Source organism: Perca fluviatilis, chromosome 11 (assembly GCF_010015445.1).
Source record: "Perca fluviatilis chromosome 11, GENO_Pfluv_1.0, whole genome shotgun sequence".
NCBI classification, from domain to species: domain Eukaryota; kingdom Metazoa; phylum Chordata; class Actinopteri; order Perciformes; family Percidae; genus Perca; species Perca fluviatilis.
This window is the reverse complement of record NC_053122.1, coordinates 11,992,322-12,015,791: the sequence shown is the minus strand read 5'-3', so window position 1 is coordinate 12,015,791 and position 23,470 is coordinate 11,992,322. Positions and strand designations below refer to the sequence as shown.

At 41.3% G+C, this 23,470-nt stretch overlaps 1 protein-coding gene across 2 annotated transcripts in view; it reads right to left on the bottom strand.

Annotated features, from left to right (window-relative positions):
* The window catches only part of slc6a9 (solute carrier family 6 member 9), an 81,105-nt gene that overhangs the window by 46,452 nt on the left and 11,183 nt on the right, over positions 1–23,470 (bottom strand). The window contains exon 1 of one of the 2 annotated variants that reach the window (XM_039815552.1): positions 6,235–6,501. The exons of the other annotated variant lie outside the window; for it this stretch is intronic. Coding sequence (XP_039671486.1) covers positions 6,235–6,276 — 42 coding nt within the window. The 5' untranslated portion in view covers positions 6,277–6,501. Of the gene's footprint in view, positions 1–6,234; positions 6,502–23,470 lie in introns of those variants that run through there. 2 annotated transcript variants of the gene reach the window in all.

Here is a 23,470-nt window from a genome sequence, read left to right as displayed (position 1 = left end):
TATATGTAAACCTTCAAGCTAGAAAAGAATGACAACACAAAATGTAAAGAATTGACCCTGTGCCCTGATAGACAGCATTTTCTTGCAATAAGACCTACCACAAAATCCTCAGTGTTGAACCACCTCAGGGTCTGACTCCTTTAACCCCCAACTGCCTCTCCTTGCCTTCTTGCCTCCAGCAGTTGTCTGAAATGACCCCGTTACTTTTAGCGCCCCCCTGGTGAGAAACACATTCTGAGAGAGATGACTCCACAGTTTCTTATTTCACTTCAGTTATTAAATTATTTTTATTAATTAACTTCAAAAACTGATATCATCAAAATACATTTTAAAGTTTTCCCAACACTACATTTTCAGATTTCATTTTCAAAATCCAAGACCTAAAAAACTTCCATTCACAAAAACTAGTAGAGTAGGGGGGAGTTATTTTGGGCGTCCAGTGTTTCGGAAGTAAAGCATCCTGATCATTTTCTGCGTAGACAATGTTAGTTAACTGGCAGTTGGAGGACTTCTAAGGCTAGCAGTAATATAATAGACTACTGGATGAATTGTCAGTACAAAACATGAGCAGCTAAATTAGAAAATATCTGGTTCTTTGATAAAAAGTCAAAGAAGAAGCCTGTGTACATAAATGTCGCGAGGAATAGATTGATGAGTTGAGTTGTAAGCAATACGCTTTTTTGCTTTCTTGCCAGCAGCGTGTTAACTCAGCATATAAACAGATTTGAAAAAAATAAATAAATAATAACATTCGTCAATTAGTGAGCTTTAGAGGTGCTGGTTGGCTGATTTGGCTAGCTGTTTCCCCCTGTTTGCAGTCTTTATGATAAGCTAAGCTAAAGACTGCTGGCTTTAGCCTTATATTGAACAGACAGATATGAGAGTGGTATTGACATTTTTATCTAACTCTCAGTAAGAAAGTCAATACGTGTGTCTCCCCAACTTTCAAGCTTTTCATTAAGGAGCTTCAATTTGTTAATTTCCTGGTTCAGTTTTTGATTGATTTGGAAACTAAGACAGGGTGTTTTGTTCCCAATTGCAGCAACAAAGAGTTCTGAATTTACTACAGCCAGATTTGCACGTCTGAAAGGGTTCCTCTCCATAGCAACTGTGTTTAAGGCTCACAGGTTTTGTAGTATTTGGAGTATTCTACTATATCAAACGGACTAACAAGACACAATTTCTTAAAAACAAAGTTAAAACGATTCAAACTGATGGCCATAATATAAACCTATAGCATAATTTAATTATCCAGGAGGATTACTATGTTCCTTCCTTTGACTCGCATATTCACATTCATATCTGCACATGGGTGGTAGTAACATTTGACCTTCAATCCTTAAAAGGTCCCATGACATGGTGCTCTTTGGATGCTTTTATATAGACCTTAGTGGTCCCCTAATACTGTATCTGAAGTGTCTTTCCCGAAATTCAGCCTTGGTGCAGAATTACAGCCATTAGAGCCAGTCCCACAATGAGCTTTACTTGGTATGTGCCATTTCTGTGTCTGTAGCTATTGAGGAGGAGGGTGGGGGCAAGGTGGAGGGTGTGGCCTTGACCAACTGCCACTTTGCTCGTTTGAAAGCCATGATGTCTCTCTCTATCACATGGGTGGGCCAAATTCTCTGGGCGGGCAAAGCAGAGAAAGGGGAGGTAACCTTGCTCCTTATGACCTCATAAGGAGGAGATTCCAGATCGGCCCATCTGAGCTTTCATTTTCTCAAAGGCAGAGCAGGATACCCAGGGCTCGGTTTACATCTATCGCCATTTCTAGCCACTGGGGGACCATAGGCAGGCTGGGGGAACGCATATTAATGTTAAAAAACCTCATAAAGTGACATTTTCATACCATGGGACCTTTAAGTCCTTGCATCAGATATCCAACTCTCCTCTCCGCAAGCCAGTCAGCTACTCAGCTATTCATTCACCTCTCCAGCCAGCTATTATCCATCAAGCTTGTAACTAGCCGTCCCCCCAATCATGCATGTATAGTCAGTTTGCTGTGTGATGTGTTGTATGACTGGGTGCCTCTGCAAAACAGCTGTAAGCCCGGAAGCCTAACTTAGTGAAGTCAGAGGGAGACCGAAGGTTAGAGCCCCCACAGGGAGATGGGCAAGGGGCACACACATACACAAACGCACACAAACACACACACACACTCTCTATAATTATTCCTGCCTCTCTTTTCCACATGTGTCTGTTCCCTCGTTGGCTAAGCCTCGGTGCAGTGAGTAAACACAGATACTTTGCACTTCCGCTCCATAAACTGCAACACCTGCCACTAGATGGGCAGAGAGTGTGTGTGTGTGTGTGTGTGTGTGTGTGTGTGTGTGTGTGTGTGTGTGTGTGTGTGTGTGTGTGTGTGTGTGTGTGTGTGTGTGTGTGTGTGTGTGTGTCTGCTGGCTTCCTACGCTAGATGTAATGTACTGAACTGTGCATTAGCAGCTACCATAACATAATATATGGATTCATGGATGTTTCCCAGTCATTTCTACATTTCTATTTCAATCCCATTTCCTGATAACATGTATTTTTTAATACCCCAAAGGATGATTTATTTATTATGTTTAAACAACCAGGGGTTATTTTAATCATCATCACCCTGCTAAACCTACACTGAAACCGTGACATCCTGCAGGGCAGACTACTAAATTTGTCTACGTAGGAGACATAAACAGAAAAGGTAGGTGTTGGAGTGCAACAGCATTGTGGATGAATGCCTCTACAGCGGAAACATTTGTGCTTTTCTACACAACAGGCCTCATTAGCTTCTTGGCAAGGCACCCTATGATCCAGAAAATCTGCTTAAATACAAAGCAAAAATGTGGGTCAGTCTGTTAAAACCTTGCGTTTTCTGCGATTTATGACCATTTCAGACTAGTAGTATCAAGAATAAAAAATAAGACAAGTATTAGTTTATTTATTGTCAAGCTTAATTGTCTCATAGTGTATGAAGATTGCATTAAAAATGTCTAGTTACCATGAAAACAACTTGAAATACTCAAAAAAGTTAATAATAAAATAATGAAATACTGCATAATTTACCGAAACTAATGAAATTAATGAATTAACTTAACTTAGGTTCGGGAGCAGGGCCCCGCCTCAACCACACCTCTAATCACTAGCCTTTATATTTTAAGCCAACCCAGTCAGTGCGGTTTGTCTTCGCATTCTCTTCCCACCCTTCCTTCCCATTTGATACTTTGACTTCTCGCTTACCTCATCCCTTCATCCTCCTCTTCCCTCCAACCCTCATCCCTTCATCCTCCTCTTCCCTCATCCCTCCTACCCTCTTCCCTTCCTACTCAGTCCAGTGCATTCTTCTCTCATTTCTCATTCTAGGTAATGTCCGGATGGCGGGGGGTGAAAGCACCTGAGGTGGAACCACGAGACTGAGTCTCACACCACCCGGTCTCCAGTACATCCTCCCAGACAAACCAACCAGACGTAATTTCTTTTCAATCTCACACACCATCCAAATCAATTCCTATGCTGTTAACATTTAATATAATCAAGCATTCATTACATCTTTAAATTAAATATTGTTGTGGCGTGGTCCTTGCTAGTGAACATGAAGTCAAAGCAATGACTTGCTGTTGTCTGGATATGGAAATGGTATCTGATCTGATCTTTTCTTTCAGTAAATTGATGTCAAAGGCAATCACCAGCACTCACTCAGCAATTAGCAGATCCATCTGAACTCCTTATTACTCCAATTATTAGTCAGGCATGCCTTGCATGCACACATGACCTCAGACTACTAAAAGGATGTGACCCGTGTAATGAGAGAGGAAACGAAGTAACAGGGCTTTAATCGGAGCTGGGCATTTTTTTTATTTAATTTCTATTGCAGTCACAAAAACAACTTTTGAGACAGGATATTATGATTTTAGAAGTAAGACAAGTATTGGTGGATAGTGACAGAGATAGAGATAGAAAAATCTTTGGGTGGAGTGGAAGGTGGTTCACAAATAATAGCCAGTATGCTGGGCGCCCACATGTGCAAAGTGAAAAAGTTAAGTAACAAACATGATTTTTGAAATGTATTATGATTACATAGTGATATACTGTATGTTTATTAGTATTAATACTATTATTATTGGGAAGTTCCACGACCAATTAAAAATCAACTAAAAAACATTCTTGTTCCTTTAAAAAAACCTAGACTTGCAACTTGCAAGTTAAGGAAATATTAAAACAGGCATTTAAAAGAAAAAAAAAAAAATTTATTTTTTTTTTTTTTTTTTTTAATCAATAGTACTTTTTGCTTGAAATTTGTATTTCAAGTACTTAATTACCAATAATAAAACCTTAGGTGATAATGAAGACATTACAACTTGACAGAAATATTCATTCATGGAAGAGTGATTGTCAAAGAACAGACTGCTTCAAAACTCAAAGCACAAATCAATGTTTTGTGGTTTGTGGTATAACATAAATGTGCTATTCTCTGAACAAAATACACTAAAATCCCTCTTTTTGAAATAATATAGTTCAACAAGGATTGACACATTAATGCACTTTGGGATCTGTATCATATTAAATACCTGATTTAAAAACAGATTCTGAGCAGTTTTTAATATGTTATGCCTTTGCAATGGCAGGGCTTACATGATGTCTTTCTAACCAAAGAAAGCTTTTCAATTATTTAATTAATAGGTATGTTTTTTTTGTTGTTTTTTCCAAAAGATTTACAATAAGAGAGAGTGCAGAGCACAACGTGCCTGTGAAGTTCACCAGAAAACCTGTAGTAGGTTTTTTGACAAGAACAGCCATAAATCCCTAGTCAAGAATTATGGACAAATATGCACATGCATCCACTGCTTGTAATTACGTAGTGCCCACTCAGTCCTGTCAGTCAAAGTTTTTGTGAGAAATGTGGTTTGCATGTGTTAACAAATCTAAATGGACCAGAATCAGCGGATTAGCATGGGTTTTCAGTTGCACACACACACACACACACACACACACACACACACACACACACACACACACACACACACACACACACACACACACACACACACACACACACACACACACACACACACACACACACACACACACACACACACACACACACACACACACACACAAGCTCTAAATATCTTCAACCTTCCACCCACAATCTATTCCGGAATTTTGTGTGTTAGCAATTCAAGCAGCTGTTGTGTTTGCGTGTACGTTGTGTGTGTACCTAAAACTTGTTTGCCTATGCCTGTGCGCGTGTGTGTGTGTGTGTGTGTGTGTGTGTGTGTGTGTGTGTGTGTGCATTTGCCTAAAGAACTATAGCAAGCTGACTCAGCCTCGACAGTAGCAATCGGAAACAGGAGACAAGGACTTGGCTAACAACATAAGCCGGCAGCAAGGTCGGATGCACATACACACACAGACAAAGACACACACACACACTTTTCGTCTTTACCTGCCTAAATGAAAATAACTGTATATCTTATCTTAAACAGATCACATTTAATTGTTTCAAAGTGTTTCAAACTAAGTCGACAGCAAGAGACAAGAGAGCCGGGCGAAGAATGGATGTGCCAAAGTGTGCGATTAAAGCGGCTTGTGGGGGAAGAGGGCTGGAGGAGGGGGAAATAAATTTTCGCCTTTTTCTGGACACTTTTGCTTTTCTACTCTGTCACTCTCTTTCACACACACGGCGGACCAGCCCACTTCCTTACCAACCCCATCTCTCACAGCGCTGCCCGGACTTCCCACTGCAATTACTTATAAAAACTTTTCAGGGCCGCCACACGTGGTCGGGTTTTTAAAGAGCTGCGTCCCCCTCCTCACGTGGTGCGGGGGGTATTGAGTCGTCACAGAACCCCTGAATGATCACCGAAAAATAAGGCGGCATAGACAATAGCTCGTCTTGATGAATTCAATTCTTTCAGGACCCTGTACCGTTGTCCAGGCAGCTCCGGGCAAAACAATCATTGCTTTGATAGTCCAAGAAACACACACTCACTCGGTTGCTCTTAGAAACTTCCTCTAACTACTTCCGAATTAGGATCTAAAGATAATATACATCTGACCGGAACTTGGGATACATTCAGGTTTTTTTTTTTGTTTGTTTATTCCTAGAAGTCTCGACTCAAAGTCTTCTAACAAGATGTTTCCTGCTGCTTAAGTCGGTGTGAGGCGCAACTAATAAAGAAATATCAGCATGCTCACTGCTGATGCCAGTAAAAAATACAAGAACACAAAAACAATATGACAGCTTAAACTGACCTGGTCTGTGGTGGAAGCGGCAATGGTGTTAGTCTCGGACATGATTTGACGCTGTGACCCAGTGGTGCTTCTCTGCTGGCCACTGTAGGCTCCTTCATTCACACCTTGCCTTTCAGTTCCGCAGCGAAAGAGGGGGGAGAAAACACAGTACACCCTCCCTTTTGCCCTGGCTTGATTAATGCCTGAATTACTTTCACCTCATTTCATCTGATGGAGCTCTGCTTCCTCTCCGCCTCTCTTGCTCATTCGGCATGGTAGCCCACTCTCTATCCCCTCTCTCTCTCTCTCTCTCTCTCCCCCCCTCCCTTCCTTCTGTGATTCCAGCTCTGCCTCCCCTCCATCCCTCCCTGCCTCCTTTGCGCTCTTACTTTTTACTCACCCCTCCCACCCTTTCTCCTCTCACTCTTTTACTTTCTCTTTCTACCTCCTTTTTTCTGTCGTATTTCACCATTTCAGGAATATGTGCACCCCCCACCCCCTCCTTTGCCGTCATCCACCTCCCCCCTTTTCCCAACTCCCACCACCTCCCCAAAAAAAAGAAGAAACACAGGAGAGATCCACAGTCTTTTTCCTCTACGTCCACAATGAATGGCTCGTTGTCACTCCAGCACCTAGGCTGAATACAGAGCAAGTAAGCGGGAGAGAGGCAAACCGATGGTGGGGGTTGTGGTGAAGGGGACAGGGGGGTGCTGAACTTCTAGTTAAGATGGCTGGAGTAAAATAGGGGGAGGTCTGGAGCACCCATGCGCTTCAGCCAAGCTCTCTCTCTCCCTCACTCTTTCTCCCAACAGATTAAAGCGAGGAGACAAAAAAGTGAGGAGCCCACAAGTGAGGAGCCTGCACGCCTTCCACTGGACTCCCCTGCCCCCCCCCCCACTCTCTCTCTGTCTCTCTTATTTCTTCCGTTTGTTTTCAGAGGCAGCTGCTGCAACTCTGCAGACCACCAACAACTTCCCTTTCAGCAGCACTTGACTCTTCCAAATCCTTGTCCGTCTCTACACCCTGACATTGCCAATGCCGCCCCCCACCCCCCACCCCCAACCGACCTCTGCCGTGTCACACCGAGAGGCCAGCCGAGCCAAATCCCTCCTCCTTCGCCTCCTTCGCGACATGTTCACAGAGTTACACCCTTTTAAATTCAAGCGCTTCCCTCCTGAGCCTCTGTTTTGTTGCACACATTGTTGTGCCTGTTTGCCACCATATGGCTAATGGCTACCCACAACAAAAAGAGCGAGGAGAAAGCAAGGAAGTCAAGTCAATTGTGAGTATATGAGAGAAAAAGGTAAAAGTGCATCCGCAATAGGGCCATGATTGAGAGATCAACAAAAGCATCACTCATGCAGCAGATCGAGACTCAGCGACGATTCTCTGACTGGACGTGGTAAGAGTAATGTCAAAAGTTGACAAGCAACTGGCGCCCGGCCTAATGGGTGTTTGATAGACGGGGACAATGGCCGCTGCCGCTTGAGTGGAGGCCCTCCAGTTATGTTTAACACGAGATGAGCAACGCAGACAGGATGCTATTCATTTGTCCATCAATTCAGAGCATTAGAATCTCACAGGGGATCCAATAAAAGAATCATTACCATATACCCACCCTATTCAGTGTGCTGAGAGGAAGTACTGAGGGCAATGAAAACAAGTGCCCCCAACAAACAGTCGAACATGTTGACACATTTATAACAGGCAAGTCATTGTTTAAGAGGTACTGGTGCACTTTCTCAGTTACTTTTGCATTTCTTCTTGACAGCAACTGATAACTCTTAGAACATTCAACATGACCATGTTACAAATAGGGCTGCTCCCTCTTAGTCGATTAGTCGACTAATTGGTCGTTTTGGTCTTAGTCAACTTAGATTTCTTTAGTCGATTAGTCATGTTTTATGCTTTTTTCATGCTGAATGACTTATTTCCAAGAAACGTACGAGCACATCTCTGGTAAACACAATAATTAAAGTGGTGCTTTTGCAGGACTCTTTGCAGAGAAACTCAGATTTACAGATCTGTCGATTAAATCAACTAATCGATTAGTCGGTACAATAGAATGAGTGTTAGTCGACTAAGAATTTCTTCAGTCGAGCACAGCCCTAGTTACAAACGTATTTGGGTTTAACTTAGTTTAAATATTTAGATACACTCAGGGGTTTGAAAAGATAGCTTTTGCTAAGTAAAGCTTATACTTGTGCATTAACGCCAGGCTAATATATCCGCCTAATTAGCTTATTTTTATCGATATCGATGCATATGTCTGCCGACAAGTAACAAAAAATTTCAGTACAGAGATGAGGTTTGAGGTAACTTAGAAACAGTGTAATCTTTACATAGTTTATTCACTAGAGAGCAAAATGTAAAATGTCCCGCTTAGTTTATATATCTTGGTCACAAAATTGTAGTTCGTAAGATTGAGTTAGGTTGTTTCTAGCGGCAGCTTTGGCGGAAAGATGTAATTGCAGGCAGGCCTCTGGGACCTCATCTCCCAGAGTTCCTTTGGAAAACGAACAGTGTCGACTGTATGACGTCAGCATGATGCCTGCAAATGCTCCACACTGATAGCAGTTTAGTCTAACATGAGCTAAGAGCTAATACATCCATGGAGATGAGAGCCGTGTGGGGACGCGCGCAACCAAACAGATGATAGAGCCGGGGAAGCAGCGGATAGCTAACCGTGCTAACATGCAGTAAACAGTGCTAATGCAGCTAGCGGGATAGCCTTGGCATTGCCGACTGACGTAAAAAGCGTCACTAACTATGCGCTGCATTTGAATTTAGGGCGGGAAAGTCGCCCCAGGGTCATATGTCCAATCACCATTGTTTTAACTCACTCTTTGATAGATAGGAACTTAACAGACAATTAACTAGATGAAAATCTTACAGACTACAACTTTAAAAATCAAATAGGCCTATATATAAACATTAGCGGTGGGGAAAAAAAAAAAATCGATACAGCATATTATCACAATATTTTCCGTGGCAACACTGTATCGATACACAGACACAAAGTATCGATCTATTGTTATATATGTGTTGGTCAGTTTATCTGCTGACAATCCCATTTTGCAGCAATAAAATGAATGCGAGATGAACAAACAGAGACATTTATCTTTTTAGATAAAACAGATGATGACAAAGTTTCCTTTTAGGGACATAATTTGAAATTGGGAAATATTTGAAGTTGGAAAAAAGGTAATAAATTATATATATATATATATATATATATATATATATATATATCACAGAATATTGCAATATGTTTAAAATCGCAATAATATCGTATCGTGACATAAGTGCCGTGATGATATTGTATCGTGAGGCCTCTGGTGATTCACAACCCTAATAAACATGATTACTTTGTCCATTGGTTGCAAGGCAATAACTAAGTGTTCAGTCGTTGTAAAGACAAGGTAAATCTTCCCATTGATTTTTCACACAAAGTGAAATAAATAATGTTAATACAGTCACTGTGCTGTAGTGTACTGGTTGTGCTAAGAACAAGTGAAATCTAATGAAGAAAACCAATAATGTACACTGTGACTCACAACTATAGTTCCGGCTTAATAAAAAACAAGGCACGTCAAGCACACTGCTAGTTGAGAGAATCATCACATCATTTGTTGGCATGGTGTTGGAGAATCTTATTATTATCCTTTTTGAAAGAGCCAGCAGGCTGTGACTACTCGGGTAGCAGGCCTGGCTCTTTTTTTACTTAACAATATCACAAAAACCAACAGAAATGTAAAAATGCTTCTTTTGGTAATATGAGTCTGGTTTGAGTGCGCTTGTGAGCCTGTGTTCATGTACTTCAGTCTTTGTGTTTTTGTGTGTGTGTGTTTTGTGTGTGTGTGTGTGTGTGTGTGTGTGTGTGTGTGTGTGTGTGTGTGTGTGTGTGTGTGTGTGTGTGTGTGTGTGTGTGTGTGTGTGTGTGTGTGTGTGTGTGTGTGTGTGTAAGAACTAAACTATGGTATGGTACTATCCAGACACTTCTTACTAGCTCTGTCTCAGGAGGGTCTGTTGGCCTCAGATTAGGTCAAATCTAATGAAAGGCTTAACTAGTGTGCGAACACACACACACACACACACACACACACACACACACACACACACACACACACACACACACCTTATCATGCTGGCATTAAGTGTGGGGGCAATCAGTGAAAACTCAGCATGAATTTGGTGTGGACAGACAGATCCTGAAATAAATGCTTGTTGTGGCTGCAGCTGGCTGTTTGTGGAGGGGGAAGGACTTGTCTCGTTAACTAATTGCCCTATTATGTTAGGTCATTTAACTCTAATTAGAGAAGGACAGATGCTGCTGTTGATAATAACACCAACTTGTTAAAATTCTCACTTGTTTCTTGATATGTGTGCTTCCTACAATAGCAGAACGGCCTGTGCGAGAGAATAAAAATGTGGATGTTCAATGTCTTTTCAAAGAAAAGAAGCCTGTGACTGAGCCAGAACTGCATTAAATATGGGCAGCACATTTTTAGACAGTCTCTCTTGGAAGACAATCATATTGTTGCATCGGATTGCTGGTTTCTGAAAAGTTACAGAAATTGTTCGATGAAGCTAGGGCTGCAACTAGCAATTATTATTTATTTATTTTCCAACTCTCTTTATTGTTTTTTGCACAGAAATGAATAATGCTGTCAATTGGCAGGAGTGTTAACTGTTTTCTGTGGTTATCCATTGCAGACCCCACTCCATACTACTAATGATTGTTAATCTGACAATTTTAGCGATTAATCGTTTGGTCTGGAAAATGTCCATCACAGTTTCTCAGATTCCAAGATGACACCTTCAAATGTGTTGTTTTTGACCAACAGTCAAATATATGTTGTTTATTATTGCCGTTTTTGCTTAAAAAAAATGACTTAAACGATGAATCGATTATCAAAGTAGTTGCGATCACGATCAATTTTCATATTTGCATTTCACATGAACATTCCCATAAACTAGGCATGCGCGTGCCAGTCTCCGTTTGCGCCTGTCTAGACTACAACACAGCCCTGGAGTTTCCATACCAAAACGGGGTCAGTGGTGTTTCCAAATGTGTCTCCGTTATAGGGGCTTGGAAACGCCGGAGTAGTGTAGACACCAGGAGTAAATGTAGCAAAAGATATTCATTCTTGAAACCAAAACAGTAGTGTGGATGTAGCCTCAGACTTGATAAAAGGTGTGACCAGAAAGCGCTGGTGTGGGTGCTAGTAGCTTTCATCTGTAAACAAGGACAAGCCAACATCAACAGACAAGAGTAGAAAAACAATCAGGAGGCAGAACACTGATAAGGTCAGAATCAATCTCTTTTGTCCTCAAGGCTTTCCTTGTCAACTACCAAACACATGCCAACATCTATTACAGGTTAACCTAAGGCCAAACACAGACATTGATCCTAAACTCCATCACTACATATAACACAAACAACATTTAAAAGGTCCCATGGCATGACAATTTCACTTTATGGAGGTTTTTTAACATTAATATGCGTCCCCCCAGCCTGCCTATGGTCCCCCAGTGGCTAGAAATGGCGATAGGTGTAAACCGAGCCCTGGGTATCCTGCTCTGCCTTTGAGAAAATGAAAGCTCAGATGGGCCGATCTGGAATCTCCTCCTTATGAGGTCATAAGGAGCAAGGTTACCTCCCTTTTCTCTGTTTTGCCCGCCCAGAGAATTTGGCCCGCCCATGAGAAAGAGAGAGACATCATAGCATGCAAACAAGCAAAGTAGCAGTTGGTCAAGGCCACACCCCCACCCTCCACCTCTCCTCCTCAATAGCATTTAAAGCTACAGACACAGAAATGGCACATCCTAAGGAAAGCTCATTGTGGGACTGGCTCTAGTGGCTGCAATTCTGCACCAAAGCTGAATTTCGGGAACGAGACTTCAGATACAGTATTAGGGGACCACTAAGGCCTATATAAAAGCATCCAAAGAGCAGCATGTCATAGGACCTTTAAAGGAAGCGTTAAAAGAAAATATATAAAAGGCTAGTGAGGCTTCCTTTTCCACTTCTCTTTTAAGCTCCAGCTCTGACAAACCAATATCCTCCCTGATGACTGTAACAAATATGCAGTAAATTGAAGATTAATGCAGCCCAGGTCTCACATTTCCTTACTAGGCTCTTTAACTACACTTTTAAATCACGCAGGTAATGAAATGTGCTTGCAGCATGATTTTGAGCACATCGCGCTGTAATTAGGAGGCAGGTTGGAGTTTTAGCTGAACAAACAGATGGATGAGGACAGATGAGGTGGCATATTTACCAATGAATGAACACAAATGTATGCACACTGCCCTGTTAGTTTAATAACACTCAGGGTTGGAACTGCTTTTGGGGACGCTGATATCATGTCCTTTTTTTATGTCACTTTATTTGAATTGTTAAAGGTTGGCAGAAGTACTAATTTTGGCTTCAACAGGGTACCAGTGTGTATTTCCATTATCATCACTAACAACCACATGGCAACTGAGCCTTGCTGCCAGAGTTTTTATATATATATATATATATATATATATAGTTAGAGGCAAACGCATTACAATCCGATAACAGTGTGGGGGTTTGCTACAGCAGTAAACCATGTAAACTGTTTCTCAATAGACCATCCAAATCGCACTGGCATGGCACAAATGGTTTTGCCTTGTCGTGCATGGCAAGTCCACAGCTGTCCACAGGACAGTTCAGTAAGGTAAACAGTGTTGTTTACAATGATGACATGTTGGATATCTGCTGGATTGCACAAAACGCAGGAGGAACCAGTCGATTGCAACTCTTCCTCTATAGCTGCTTACTGTGGTTGTCGCTGCTTGAATTGCTTACAATATTTCAAACCTATCCACAGACCAAATAGTAGAAAACACCTGTTTGTCTATATCTTGTTGTGTACAAGTTGTTTTAAACAGTTACACTGCGTAACATTCTGCTAACTCAATGACAAACACAGTGCATTTCCTCCTGCTGCTTCACCAAAAAAAGCATTCCACTAATTTGCAGGCAGAAAAGTTTGAATGTGAAGCAGTAGGAAATGTTCAGTTTGTAGTTATTTAACACAGCTCTGTTACAGCCGTAGGAAAGTGATCAGTAAAAAGTAATTCTTCCAATATCTCAAATGGAATTGGAAGAAATAAAAGAAAAACAAAGCAGATCTATTATTAATTTCCTGTTGGCGCTTGGCCTCAGGTGTCCTATACAGCAATAACAAAAAGACTGCTTAGGAAACACATTAAGGACTCCTCTAGTGCCGGGTTTAGGAGCTATGGGGGTATGAAAAAATAAATTGCAGGTGTCTTACTAGTCACCTCTCTTAGGTGTTATTTCAAAAGTTGTTTTGGGAGCGGATGCACATAGTGGAATGTGCAGCAAGTAAAATGTACAAAAAGATGCACCATTCAGACATCAAGACACAAGTCTGAAAAAGAAAATAATCTCCTTTCGTTTGAATTATTTTGACTTCATCTCTCTCATGTTTTTCTCTCTCTTTTCAAAGCACTCTTATCTGTGTTGACAAATATATTCAAATATCACTGAATACTTATGAAAGCTATATCTCTCCCAGGCCTTTCTTTATGCGCGTAGACAGTTTTGTGATCTAAAAGGCCAGCGAAACACAATTAATATTCTCAGAGGAGTTACAAAACTGTATAATTGTACACAATGTTGTTTCAGTTGGAAGATGCTGACTTTATGTTGCTCTGTGTTTATGTTCTGTGTTTCCTCCCACAGTCCAAAAGGTGATGCTCATAGGTATGAGTGGGACTGGGTCCATCTGGGTTAGACCTGTCAGGAGTGGTTTTTTTGTTTGTTTTCCATCTAGTACAAAAGTCCCCTGATGTAAAATTATTTTTTGCTTTTAGAATTAAAATCAGAAAAAGGCTTTTTGATCCTTTGTCCTGGGTAATATTGAAGGACCTACTCAACAGTTAGTGGGACTACGTACTCATTCAAAGTATTTCTCATGTCACAAAAACCACAGAGTGAATCGTGTGTTTTGGATGTTATTATCATACTTCTACAAGTGAACATTAAAAGCAAAATAAAGCATTATATATATATATATATATATATATATATATATATATATATATATATATATATATATATATATATATATATATATATATATATATATATATATGTATAAAAAATATAGAAACTAAACTTCGAAACAGAAAGATTCAGTTAGGTCAGGTCCCAGCGCCATAAGTAGACATCCTTATCGTTAAAAGTTAGGTCCTTCTGCACACAGACTGTAGGCAGCACTTTTTCATTAGTCATCGCACGTTTCTAATGTTTGATTTATGTGAGAGGAACACTGAAATTTACCAACCAGCCTATATGTAGATATATATATAAACTCTGGCAGCAAGGCTCAGTTGTCATGTGGTTGTTAGTGATGATAATGGAAATGATGTATGTGTTTATTTGCATATGGAGCGGGGAAGTAAGGTTCCGATGGAAGTGGTCACTCAAGACCCATGTGGAGACACATTCTGCTGCCATGTGCAAACACACAGACTTAGAGTGGTCACTTGTGATTGGCTCAATCAGGACAGACAGGGCCAACACACACACACACACACACACACACACACACACACACACACACACACACACACACACACACACACACACACACACACACACACACACACACACACACACACACACACACACACACACACACACACACACACACACACCCAACACACGCCAAACCGAGGCCAATCAAACACAATATAACGGAAAACTTGTTGGTAGTCATGAAACAGCTTACATGTTATCTGACTGCATCATCCTAATCTGTACTTTTACGGTTTATTAATTTATTCAGTTTCTAACTTTGAGAATGCATGAACATGGAGGTGCAGACCAGTGCCTTCACCCTGATTAAGGGTAGATATTGGAGAGCACTTTTATTACTTTACATTTTGAAGTTGTAACCATCAAGGACATGTCCTTAACATTTGCTTACAAAAAATTAGCTTTAGTTAATAATAATGCAGTCTTGTGCAAGCTTGTGATCCACTCTGATTTTACTTTTACTCAGGCCATCCATATCACAAATAGAACACACATCACGGGGGTATACGTTGTAATTGTGTGCTTTTGGTGATTTGGGCTTTAACTAACAAAGTAAATCAAAATGTAATGTAATGTAATGCCTCACTGCATGACTTCTTATGCTTTAATAACCATGGACCAACCTGCTTTTACACTGAAAGGCTAATCTCAGAGGGAGCCACGTCTGGGCTTATAACATCTTACTCGATCTATATATCTGTCCCTTACAGCAATTAGGTTAATATCTCTTCACCTCTCGTTAGCTCAGCATGCCTGTGATGGGAAGCCTGACTGTGAATTTAAGTCGATTGAGAAGACGATGAGAGATTAAAACGAAAGCATCATTGAAATTTGCAACAGCAGGTCGGCTTTGTCTGATGCAACAAAAGGACAAACTGTGTTCAGGCGCTGTTGGAGGGGAAAAAAATATATATATATATATATATCAACCTTTCTTGTTTGGTCCAAAACAGCCAGCTCTTTAATTGGAAGGAAGGGGAAAGAAAGTGTGTGTGAGAGGGAAAATAGGGTAAAAACATCAGTTGCAGAGTGAAGAAAAAGAGAAAAGACCAGAGAGATAACAAAGAGATTGAAATAAATGAGTGGAGATGTTTGTCTGGCGGTCCGGCTGACCTGAGCTGAACACAGCCTGACCTGGCCACTCTGGACACCTCGGGGAGAAAGACAAATGACGGAGAGGATGACGATAGAGTAAAGAAGAGGGAACAGAGAGACATTTCCAACGCTTGGTTTAACCTGAAGTTTCCATGATAATTTCTCTACCCATCCCTCACTGCTTTGGCTGGGAGGGCCCCAGCTGTTCGGTCTGTATAAATAGCGTGAGGCTTCGGCTCCAACCCCCAGGGGAGAGCGGGGCTCATTGGAGAGAAGGCATGGGAACAAATCGGGCTGGAAAAAGCACACAACATACACTTTTTGACAAACATATGGGACCATTGCTGGGGATGAAAGCGGGGAACATGTGACTAAAGTTGGCCTCACGTGGCAGAAGTCACTGTCGCGCTTGACATGTGACAAGAGAGGAAGAGCGAAAGGCAGAGACAGAAAGAGATGTGAAATTCCTCATTCATATATAATAATATGGCATTGCTTCGTGTACATCAGTAGATCCTCTTTGAGGCGGAAGAAGAAAGCAACAGCAAAAGTCTAAAGACATCCTTCATAGCAGCATTACAAAATGTGCTTATCAGTCTAAATTATGCACTTACATGCAATGACTTACACACTGTCAGTTTGACAGAAAATGAAATTAAAATCAGAGTTTTTGCATGCACTCGCCATAAAACTATGGGCGATAAAGATAAAGGTTCTCGTCTTTATTGCTACCTTATACTACTTTCTAAAATTCCGCCGTTGACGTTGGAAACAGTAGCTTCTTTGAAACTCGATATTTCCATGACATTGGGCAAACTCCATCTGCTGATAGACACCATGTGATATAATCCAGTGTGGCAACTAAATGGACCATGAGGTGAGATTTCTTTTGTTCTTCTTTCAAAAAACATGGGCACCATGGTGGATACCTTTCTTATGTTCTCTTATGACGACTGACTTTCTCCCTTCTGGTTAGATAGGGAGTGGGATGTTTATAAGCACATTTTTTAAAGTTCACTGATTTCAGCTTCTCAAATGTGTGTTTGCTGCTTTTCATAGTCTTCTATGATAATACATAAACTGTATATATTTGGGTTTTGGACTGTTGGTGAGACAAAACAAGCTATTTAAATAGGTAAAGATGGCCATTGGGAAATTGTGATGCACATCTTTCACCATTTTCTGACAAATGATTAATCCATTTCATCGAAAATTATCATTTGTTGCTAGAATAAATCTATGTATATGTGCCGCCAGTGGTGTCATACATTTCCAGTGTAGGCTTGATTTTTATTACGCATAAGGAAAATAATAATTTCAAATTGATAGAACACCTTTACTTAAAGAAAGACTGTGACTGAGCCAATTCAAGGTTAATAAAGCAGTTCATCTCGTACCTTCTCCTGGCCGGCGTCATTTTAAAGCTGCACTAATTAATAGTTTTAGATTAACAATGGATGAAATGATCACTCCACTCAGCTCTACGGAGCATTTCAGCATCTTTTCAGCTTCCTATTGTTTAGATTTTACAGCCCATAACTTCAATGTTTTTGTTTTCGCGACTAGCTGGTGAACATTGCGTAGCATTTCATAGCTATTGGGCCGGATAAGTGGAAATTTAACTTATATTTGACTTACATACAGAAATACGACTCCAAATAAATGCTAATGGTGCTCTATGTCTAATAGATGAATGAATAGGAAATTGTTTGCTAACACTATCACAACTATGTTAATGTTGTGTTTGTACAGTAGTTAGTTCCCCTGCCCCAAAAAATCAATTAATGCAGCTTTAAAAGTTGTGTTTTCATTTTGTCCCTTAAAGTGTGAGGGCACAACGCAAGAAATCCAATTACCAACCACTTTTTCAATGTGCATTAATGCCAAGTGATTACAGGATGAAAATCAAGTAAATTGCTTTACCTAAACACCAACAGCATGTGAGCTAAACAAGAATAAGGCAACTTAGCCTAATTGTAATGACTTGACGCTGTTGGACTGTGTAAAGAGTAGGACAGCAGAGCATCTAGTAAAAATTAAATTAAATTCATGATAAAAATGTATCTGGGACGTTGTAAAACTACTAGAGGGTTACTGCAGTGAGGGAGAGCATCCCCTCAGGACTGTACATGTTCAGAAATCATGCTGTGAAGAAAAGCAGTCAACATCAAAAAGTTGATTATTTCATCACTGCGGCAGCCGGTGTGATTGTTCTTCTTCCTTGATGACATTATTTTCCAAATAGCAGCTGTTCTCCCGCAGCGCTGCACCTGGATCTGTAACGGCCCAGTCATGTTTGACCAGAATCAACTTGAAACTTTTTTAACATTTAACATGAACCCAGCAATATATTCATTGTCTGAAAGGAGCTAAAGAGGGGAAGAAACAGAGAGGAGGAAAAGTGATAAATAACACAGGGGAGGTGAGTAACCAAGCAGGAGAGGGCTGTCCGGCTCTGAGAAAAGCAGACCCCCGCTTATAGCTGCCATTCAACACCAACATACACACACAGAGCCAGGGAGCACGTTGGGTTCAAGCGCAACAAATTACCTAAATATACTTCTGAAAAGGCCTTTGAAAATAGTTCAATGGGAAACCGTTGATAAAATGATAATAATACGAAAAGAAACCAGAGGAGATTTAAGAGCCCCGTTGTGTGGACACAATGTCAGAGCCCTGTCCATAATTTCACTGACTTCAGAGGACGAGAGAGGAAGAGTGTGTGAGTCAGAGGGAGGGAGACCCATTAATCCAGAAACAGAAGGGGAGAGGAAGAAAATCAGAAAAACGAAATTTTCAGCCTGAGTGGTTTTTCCAAATGAAATCTAAAAGGTCCGAAACACAATGGAGCCCTTTTTGTCTCTCTTTGCTGTATGTGTGTGTGTGTGTGTGTGTGTGTGTGTGTGTGTGTGTGTGTGTGTGTGTGTGTGTGTGTGTGTGTGTGTATGCGTGTGTACGGGGGGTTGGTTGGTGGTGGGTTACCTTTTAAAGAGTGCCCAGCAGTGGACGTGTTTGGCATTTGTGGCCCTTGTCCCTCAATTGTACGTTCGCCACAGTTGCTGCCGTTGGGCGCTGCCTGTGCCCCGTACGGACAGTCGGCCTCTCTCTCGGTCTCTCTCTCTCTCTCTCTCTCGGTCTCTCTCTCTCTCTCTACATCTGTTTGTTGGCCCCTCACCCCAGAGGCTGTCAACACGGTTGCTGAGCACTGCTGTTAACCAAACTAGCTGACTGGCAACTCAATATGTTTCTTACATAAGGATGGGGAGAGGGAGATAAACTGTCTAGTTTCACCTGTAATAAGTGTACTTGTGTTATCTGGAGCAAATGGTTAGCACTTTGCTGACAATACACAGCTCCAGAAAATCATTCTGCAACATTCACATACCTGCACATGGACCACGACTACAAACAAACCACGATAACAGGGAAATGCAATTAAAAAAATGTATAAAAAAACACAACGGGGCTCAACACAATTGGCCCCAGTATGGGCTTCACAGTTTTGTCACAGCTTCGGAGCAAAAGTCACAGCCCTGATTTTCCAAACATGTTGTGCATTTATTATTTCATAAAATGTGGAGTGTGTATATGCGTTTACTTCTATCTAAAATTTTAAATATGTTATGTGAATGTGCTTATGTACAATAATAATGTGTGGACCTAATGTATTAGTGCGTCGTCCGTTATGTTTTAATGTATGTGTGCGTTTGTGAAAATGTGTGCGTTGACCTCGGGGAGGTTGTGACTGTGGGTTCCACTATTTCTTTCCATTTAGTTTCCACTTCACAGCCTACAGCACACATTAGCCACACAACCCCTGAGAAATGACACACACACACACACACACACACACACACACACACACACACACACACACACACACACACACACACACACACACACACACACACACACACACACACACACACACACACACACACACACACACAGGGTAAACACAAAAAAAAAAAACACATAAAACAGCTTCACAAAACCACAGTCTTGTGTATTAACAACGTGACTGTTTCTGCATTTTTGCACCTTTTACAACTTTCATTAGATGAGATCTGCAATAGTAAAATACTTGAATTAGAATCTGGGCCCAAAAACCTTGATCGGGACATTCCTAGTCTATGGCCCAAATCTGGTGAAAATGAAGGTTCCCTTCCCTTTTTTAATATATTTTGGTGCATTTGCTCAAAAAGAGCCGACATGAATCAGAACCAGTTTTTGATACAAACTAGAACTAATAAGCAGAAGTAGAATTAAATTGTGAAATTGTGAAAATGCATACATATATCATATTGTTTAAAAAAGGTTTTAATGTTGTGTTTAGAATTTCAGGGTTCAAGAGGTTTAAGTGTAATTTCACCGCTGACAGATCTGGCGTTCGTAATTCGCGAGAATTCGTAATTATCATCCGCAACTCCAAACATCTTATAAAGTGTGGATGAAAAAGTCACAGGCAGACTTTAAAAGCCTTGCCAATGTTTTTGATTTAATCTTATGTTTGATTTTTGGGGGGGGGGGCTTTTTCCCTTTATTATAGTGACAGTGGATAGAAATGAAAGGGGAGAGAAATGGGGGATGACATGCAGCAAGGGGCCACAGGTCGGATTCGAACCCCAGGCGGCTGCAGGACTCAGCCAACATGGAGCGAACGCTCTTACTGGGTGAGCTAGAGGCCACCCCCGAATATGTTATTCTTTGATCAGAGGCCAGTCTTACGTGACCTCTTCCTCCATTTGGCCTTCATGGTGATGGAGGGGCAGCAGTGGGCTGCACAGCCAGACATACGAATACAGCACTCAGCAGGCAAATAAGCAAAACCTCAGTCCAACCCCCTCCTACTCTCACATCCCTATATATACACCCAAACAGTAAACGTTTTAAAGACGAGTCAAAAAGAAGTAACTAAGGAGTAAAAAGAAAAAAGAAAAGGGACAGCTATCCGTAAATGAAAAGCTGGTCAAAGCCAGGGCCCCATCTGCTTATTGGTGGCTTCCAGGGCAGTCAAAGACAACGCAGGAAGATTGAGGAGAGGGGGTTCCCTTTGAACGCTGTGAACGGGCAGGGGAATTAAGTTTGGACAGAAAGAGTCCCGGCAGAAGGCTACCAGCCGAGCCAAGCGGTAGCAGGAAGCGAGCGCCTTGTGTGTCACGAGATTTACGGTGACGGGTCCATCCACCAACCATCTGGGCCAGCATAAATACATTTCACCAGACTGCAAAGAAAAGGCAGGGACTTAGAAAAACAAGTTGTACTATGTAGAGAAAACACAATAGTAAAAAGGGCAGGGTTTTCCCTGGGCTTCAAGCGCGCTTAAGTGTAAATTACGTCATACGCTCATTTGCATATTAGCGGCACCTTCGCGCTGTTAAAGCTTAGTGGTTGTTGGATGCCGCGAGGGAGAGATCACTAAAGCAAAGCATGGAGGAGCAGCTTGTCACAAAAAAAATGAGAATAGCTGGTCCACCTTAAAAGTCAGCCCAATAAAGGAGGGATAAAAGATGTTAATAAATTCATCAAATCTTGTTATGAATGTGAACAGAAAGATGAGGAGGAAGACAGAAACGAGCTCAAAGAAAGGGAGAAACGGACTAGTAATTGAAGTGACAGTTGGCGATGGGAGAGCACTGTCTTAAGAATCTTCTGTCTGTAACCCTCCTTCTGACACACACACGCACACACACACACACACACACACACACACACACACACACACACACACACACACACACACACACACACACACACACACACACACACACACACACACACACACACACACACACACACACACACACACACACACACACACACACACACACACACACAATGTCTCTAAGCCACCACTGACATCACTGTCTACCACTGCTGAGGACAACGGTCCCAGCCATTATAAGTGACCAATCACGAGAGGCGAGCTGCGTCTACGTGTGCATGAGCACTTTTCTGTTGTCACTGCTGGAGTTGTACAATCTTCCCGCAGATCTTCGCCATCTTCGGCCAGGGAAATAAAACTCTCAGATTTCGAGAGCAAACAAAGGCTTTACCTTTATTCTGTGAGCCCAGGTAAACAAGCGATCATTTTTGTTAGGGATAATAGAACACTCTGGCCAAAAAAAGTGGGACTGAAGTGCTTATTTAAATCCCAATAATAAAAGGCTCACTATGAAGTGAAATGCATTACTTTCTAGCTTTTCTAAGTAGCTTTCAGACATTTGAGTCAATACCATCCACTTAAAAATTGACTGATGGCGCATCTTTACCTTTTAACTTAAGGATTCAACTTTACAAAAATCCACTGACACTTTTTTTCTACAATACAGTATGTACACTTTGTATTTGGGAAGGTGCTGTGCTGTCATATGCAAAACATCTCATCTAATCACAGAGTAACGCTCAAAGATATTTTTGTACTGGATTCATTCACTTATTGTTGGCCTGTACTCCCCTAGTGGTTGTGAGGAGTGATGGCAGTCTTTACAGATGACACATTGAACTATGATAGTTCGGTTATACTCTCCTCAGAGACATCTCTGAGTGTGTGAGGGGCAGTAAAAAAAGGCACATAACTTGATAATGACCACAGAGTAAAAAAAAAAAAAAAAAAACATATCCACAACAAATCTCCATGGGGTAAACAATTCAAATCCTCCTTGTGACTATCATTTAATTATATTTGAATCAGCTAGATGGGCATTACTAAACTTGTTTGCAGCTCTCCAGCAGTACATAACAATGCAGACGATTGATTGGAAATCTGTCACTGAGCTACAAACGCAGCCAAACCCACACAAAAACGTTCTGGGAACAAAAATGTAATCTTCATCCTCCAACCACATTCAAATGTTGGGAGAGTGTGAGAAGAAAGAGCAGGAGCGACCGATAACATCCTCCTCTGAAGTTCAGACGGTGAGTGTGCATTTTAACGTGGATATGCATCTCAAAAGGACACAGCAGTTTACAAAAATGTCAGCGGGGAGGAAAGCGGCGCTTCAAATGTGCGAGAATGTCACAAGAGAGTTGGAGCTCAGAGTTTGTGTTTATCGCCGTCTCAAGACGGACTGAAGAACTTGGACTGAAGGGAAAGAGAGAGAGAGAAAGAGAGAGAGAGTGAGAGAGAAGTGACCTGACTGCCAATGATGCCAAACCTCTATTTAAAGCTTTTCCCAACAGCACAGGCCTGACACTGACACAATTTACCTTTTGGCCTCGTCTCTTACCAGCAGCCGGAGAACACCGAAAAACATGTTCACGGTTTGCTAGAGTTGCAAAGATCCGATAAATTGGGTACTGTAAAAGCAGAGTTGAGGGAGGAAAGGGAAGGCTGCAAGTTAGGACAGATTTAGGAGACTTTATGGACAGTTTTTGGTTGATGGTGAGTGCTTAACGCCATGGTGAACAGCAGGTGATGACAGCTCCGCGTGCTGCACACAAACACGAGCACAACAATCACTCCGAAGGAAAACGCAGGCTTATCATTCAGTGCAAACGTATGGATCTTCGTTGTTTCAAAGATTAAAGTCTTGGGTGATTTGGTGCGCATGAAAAAGTGTT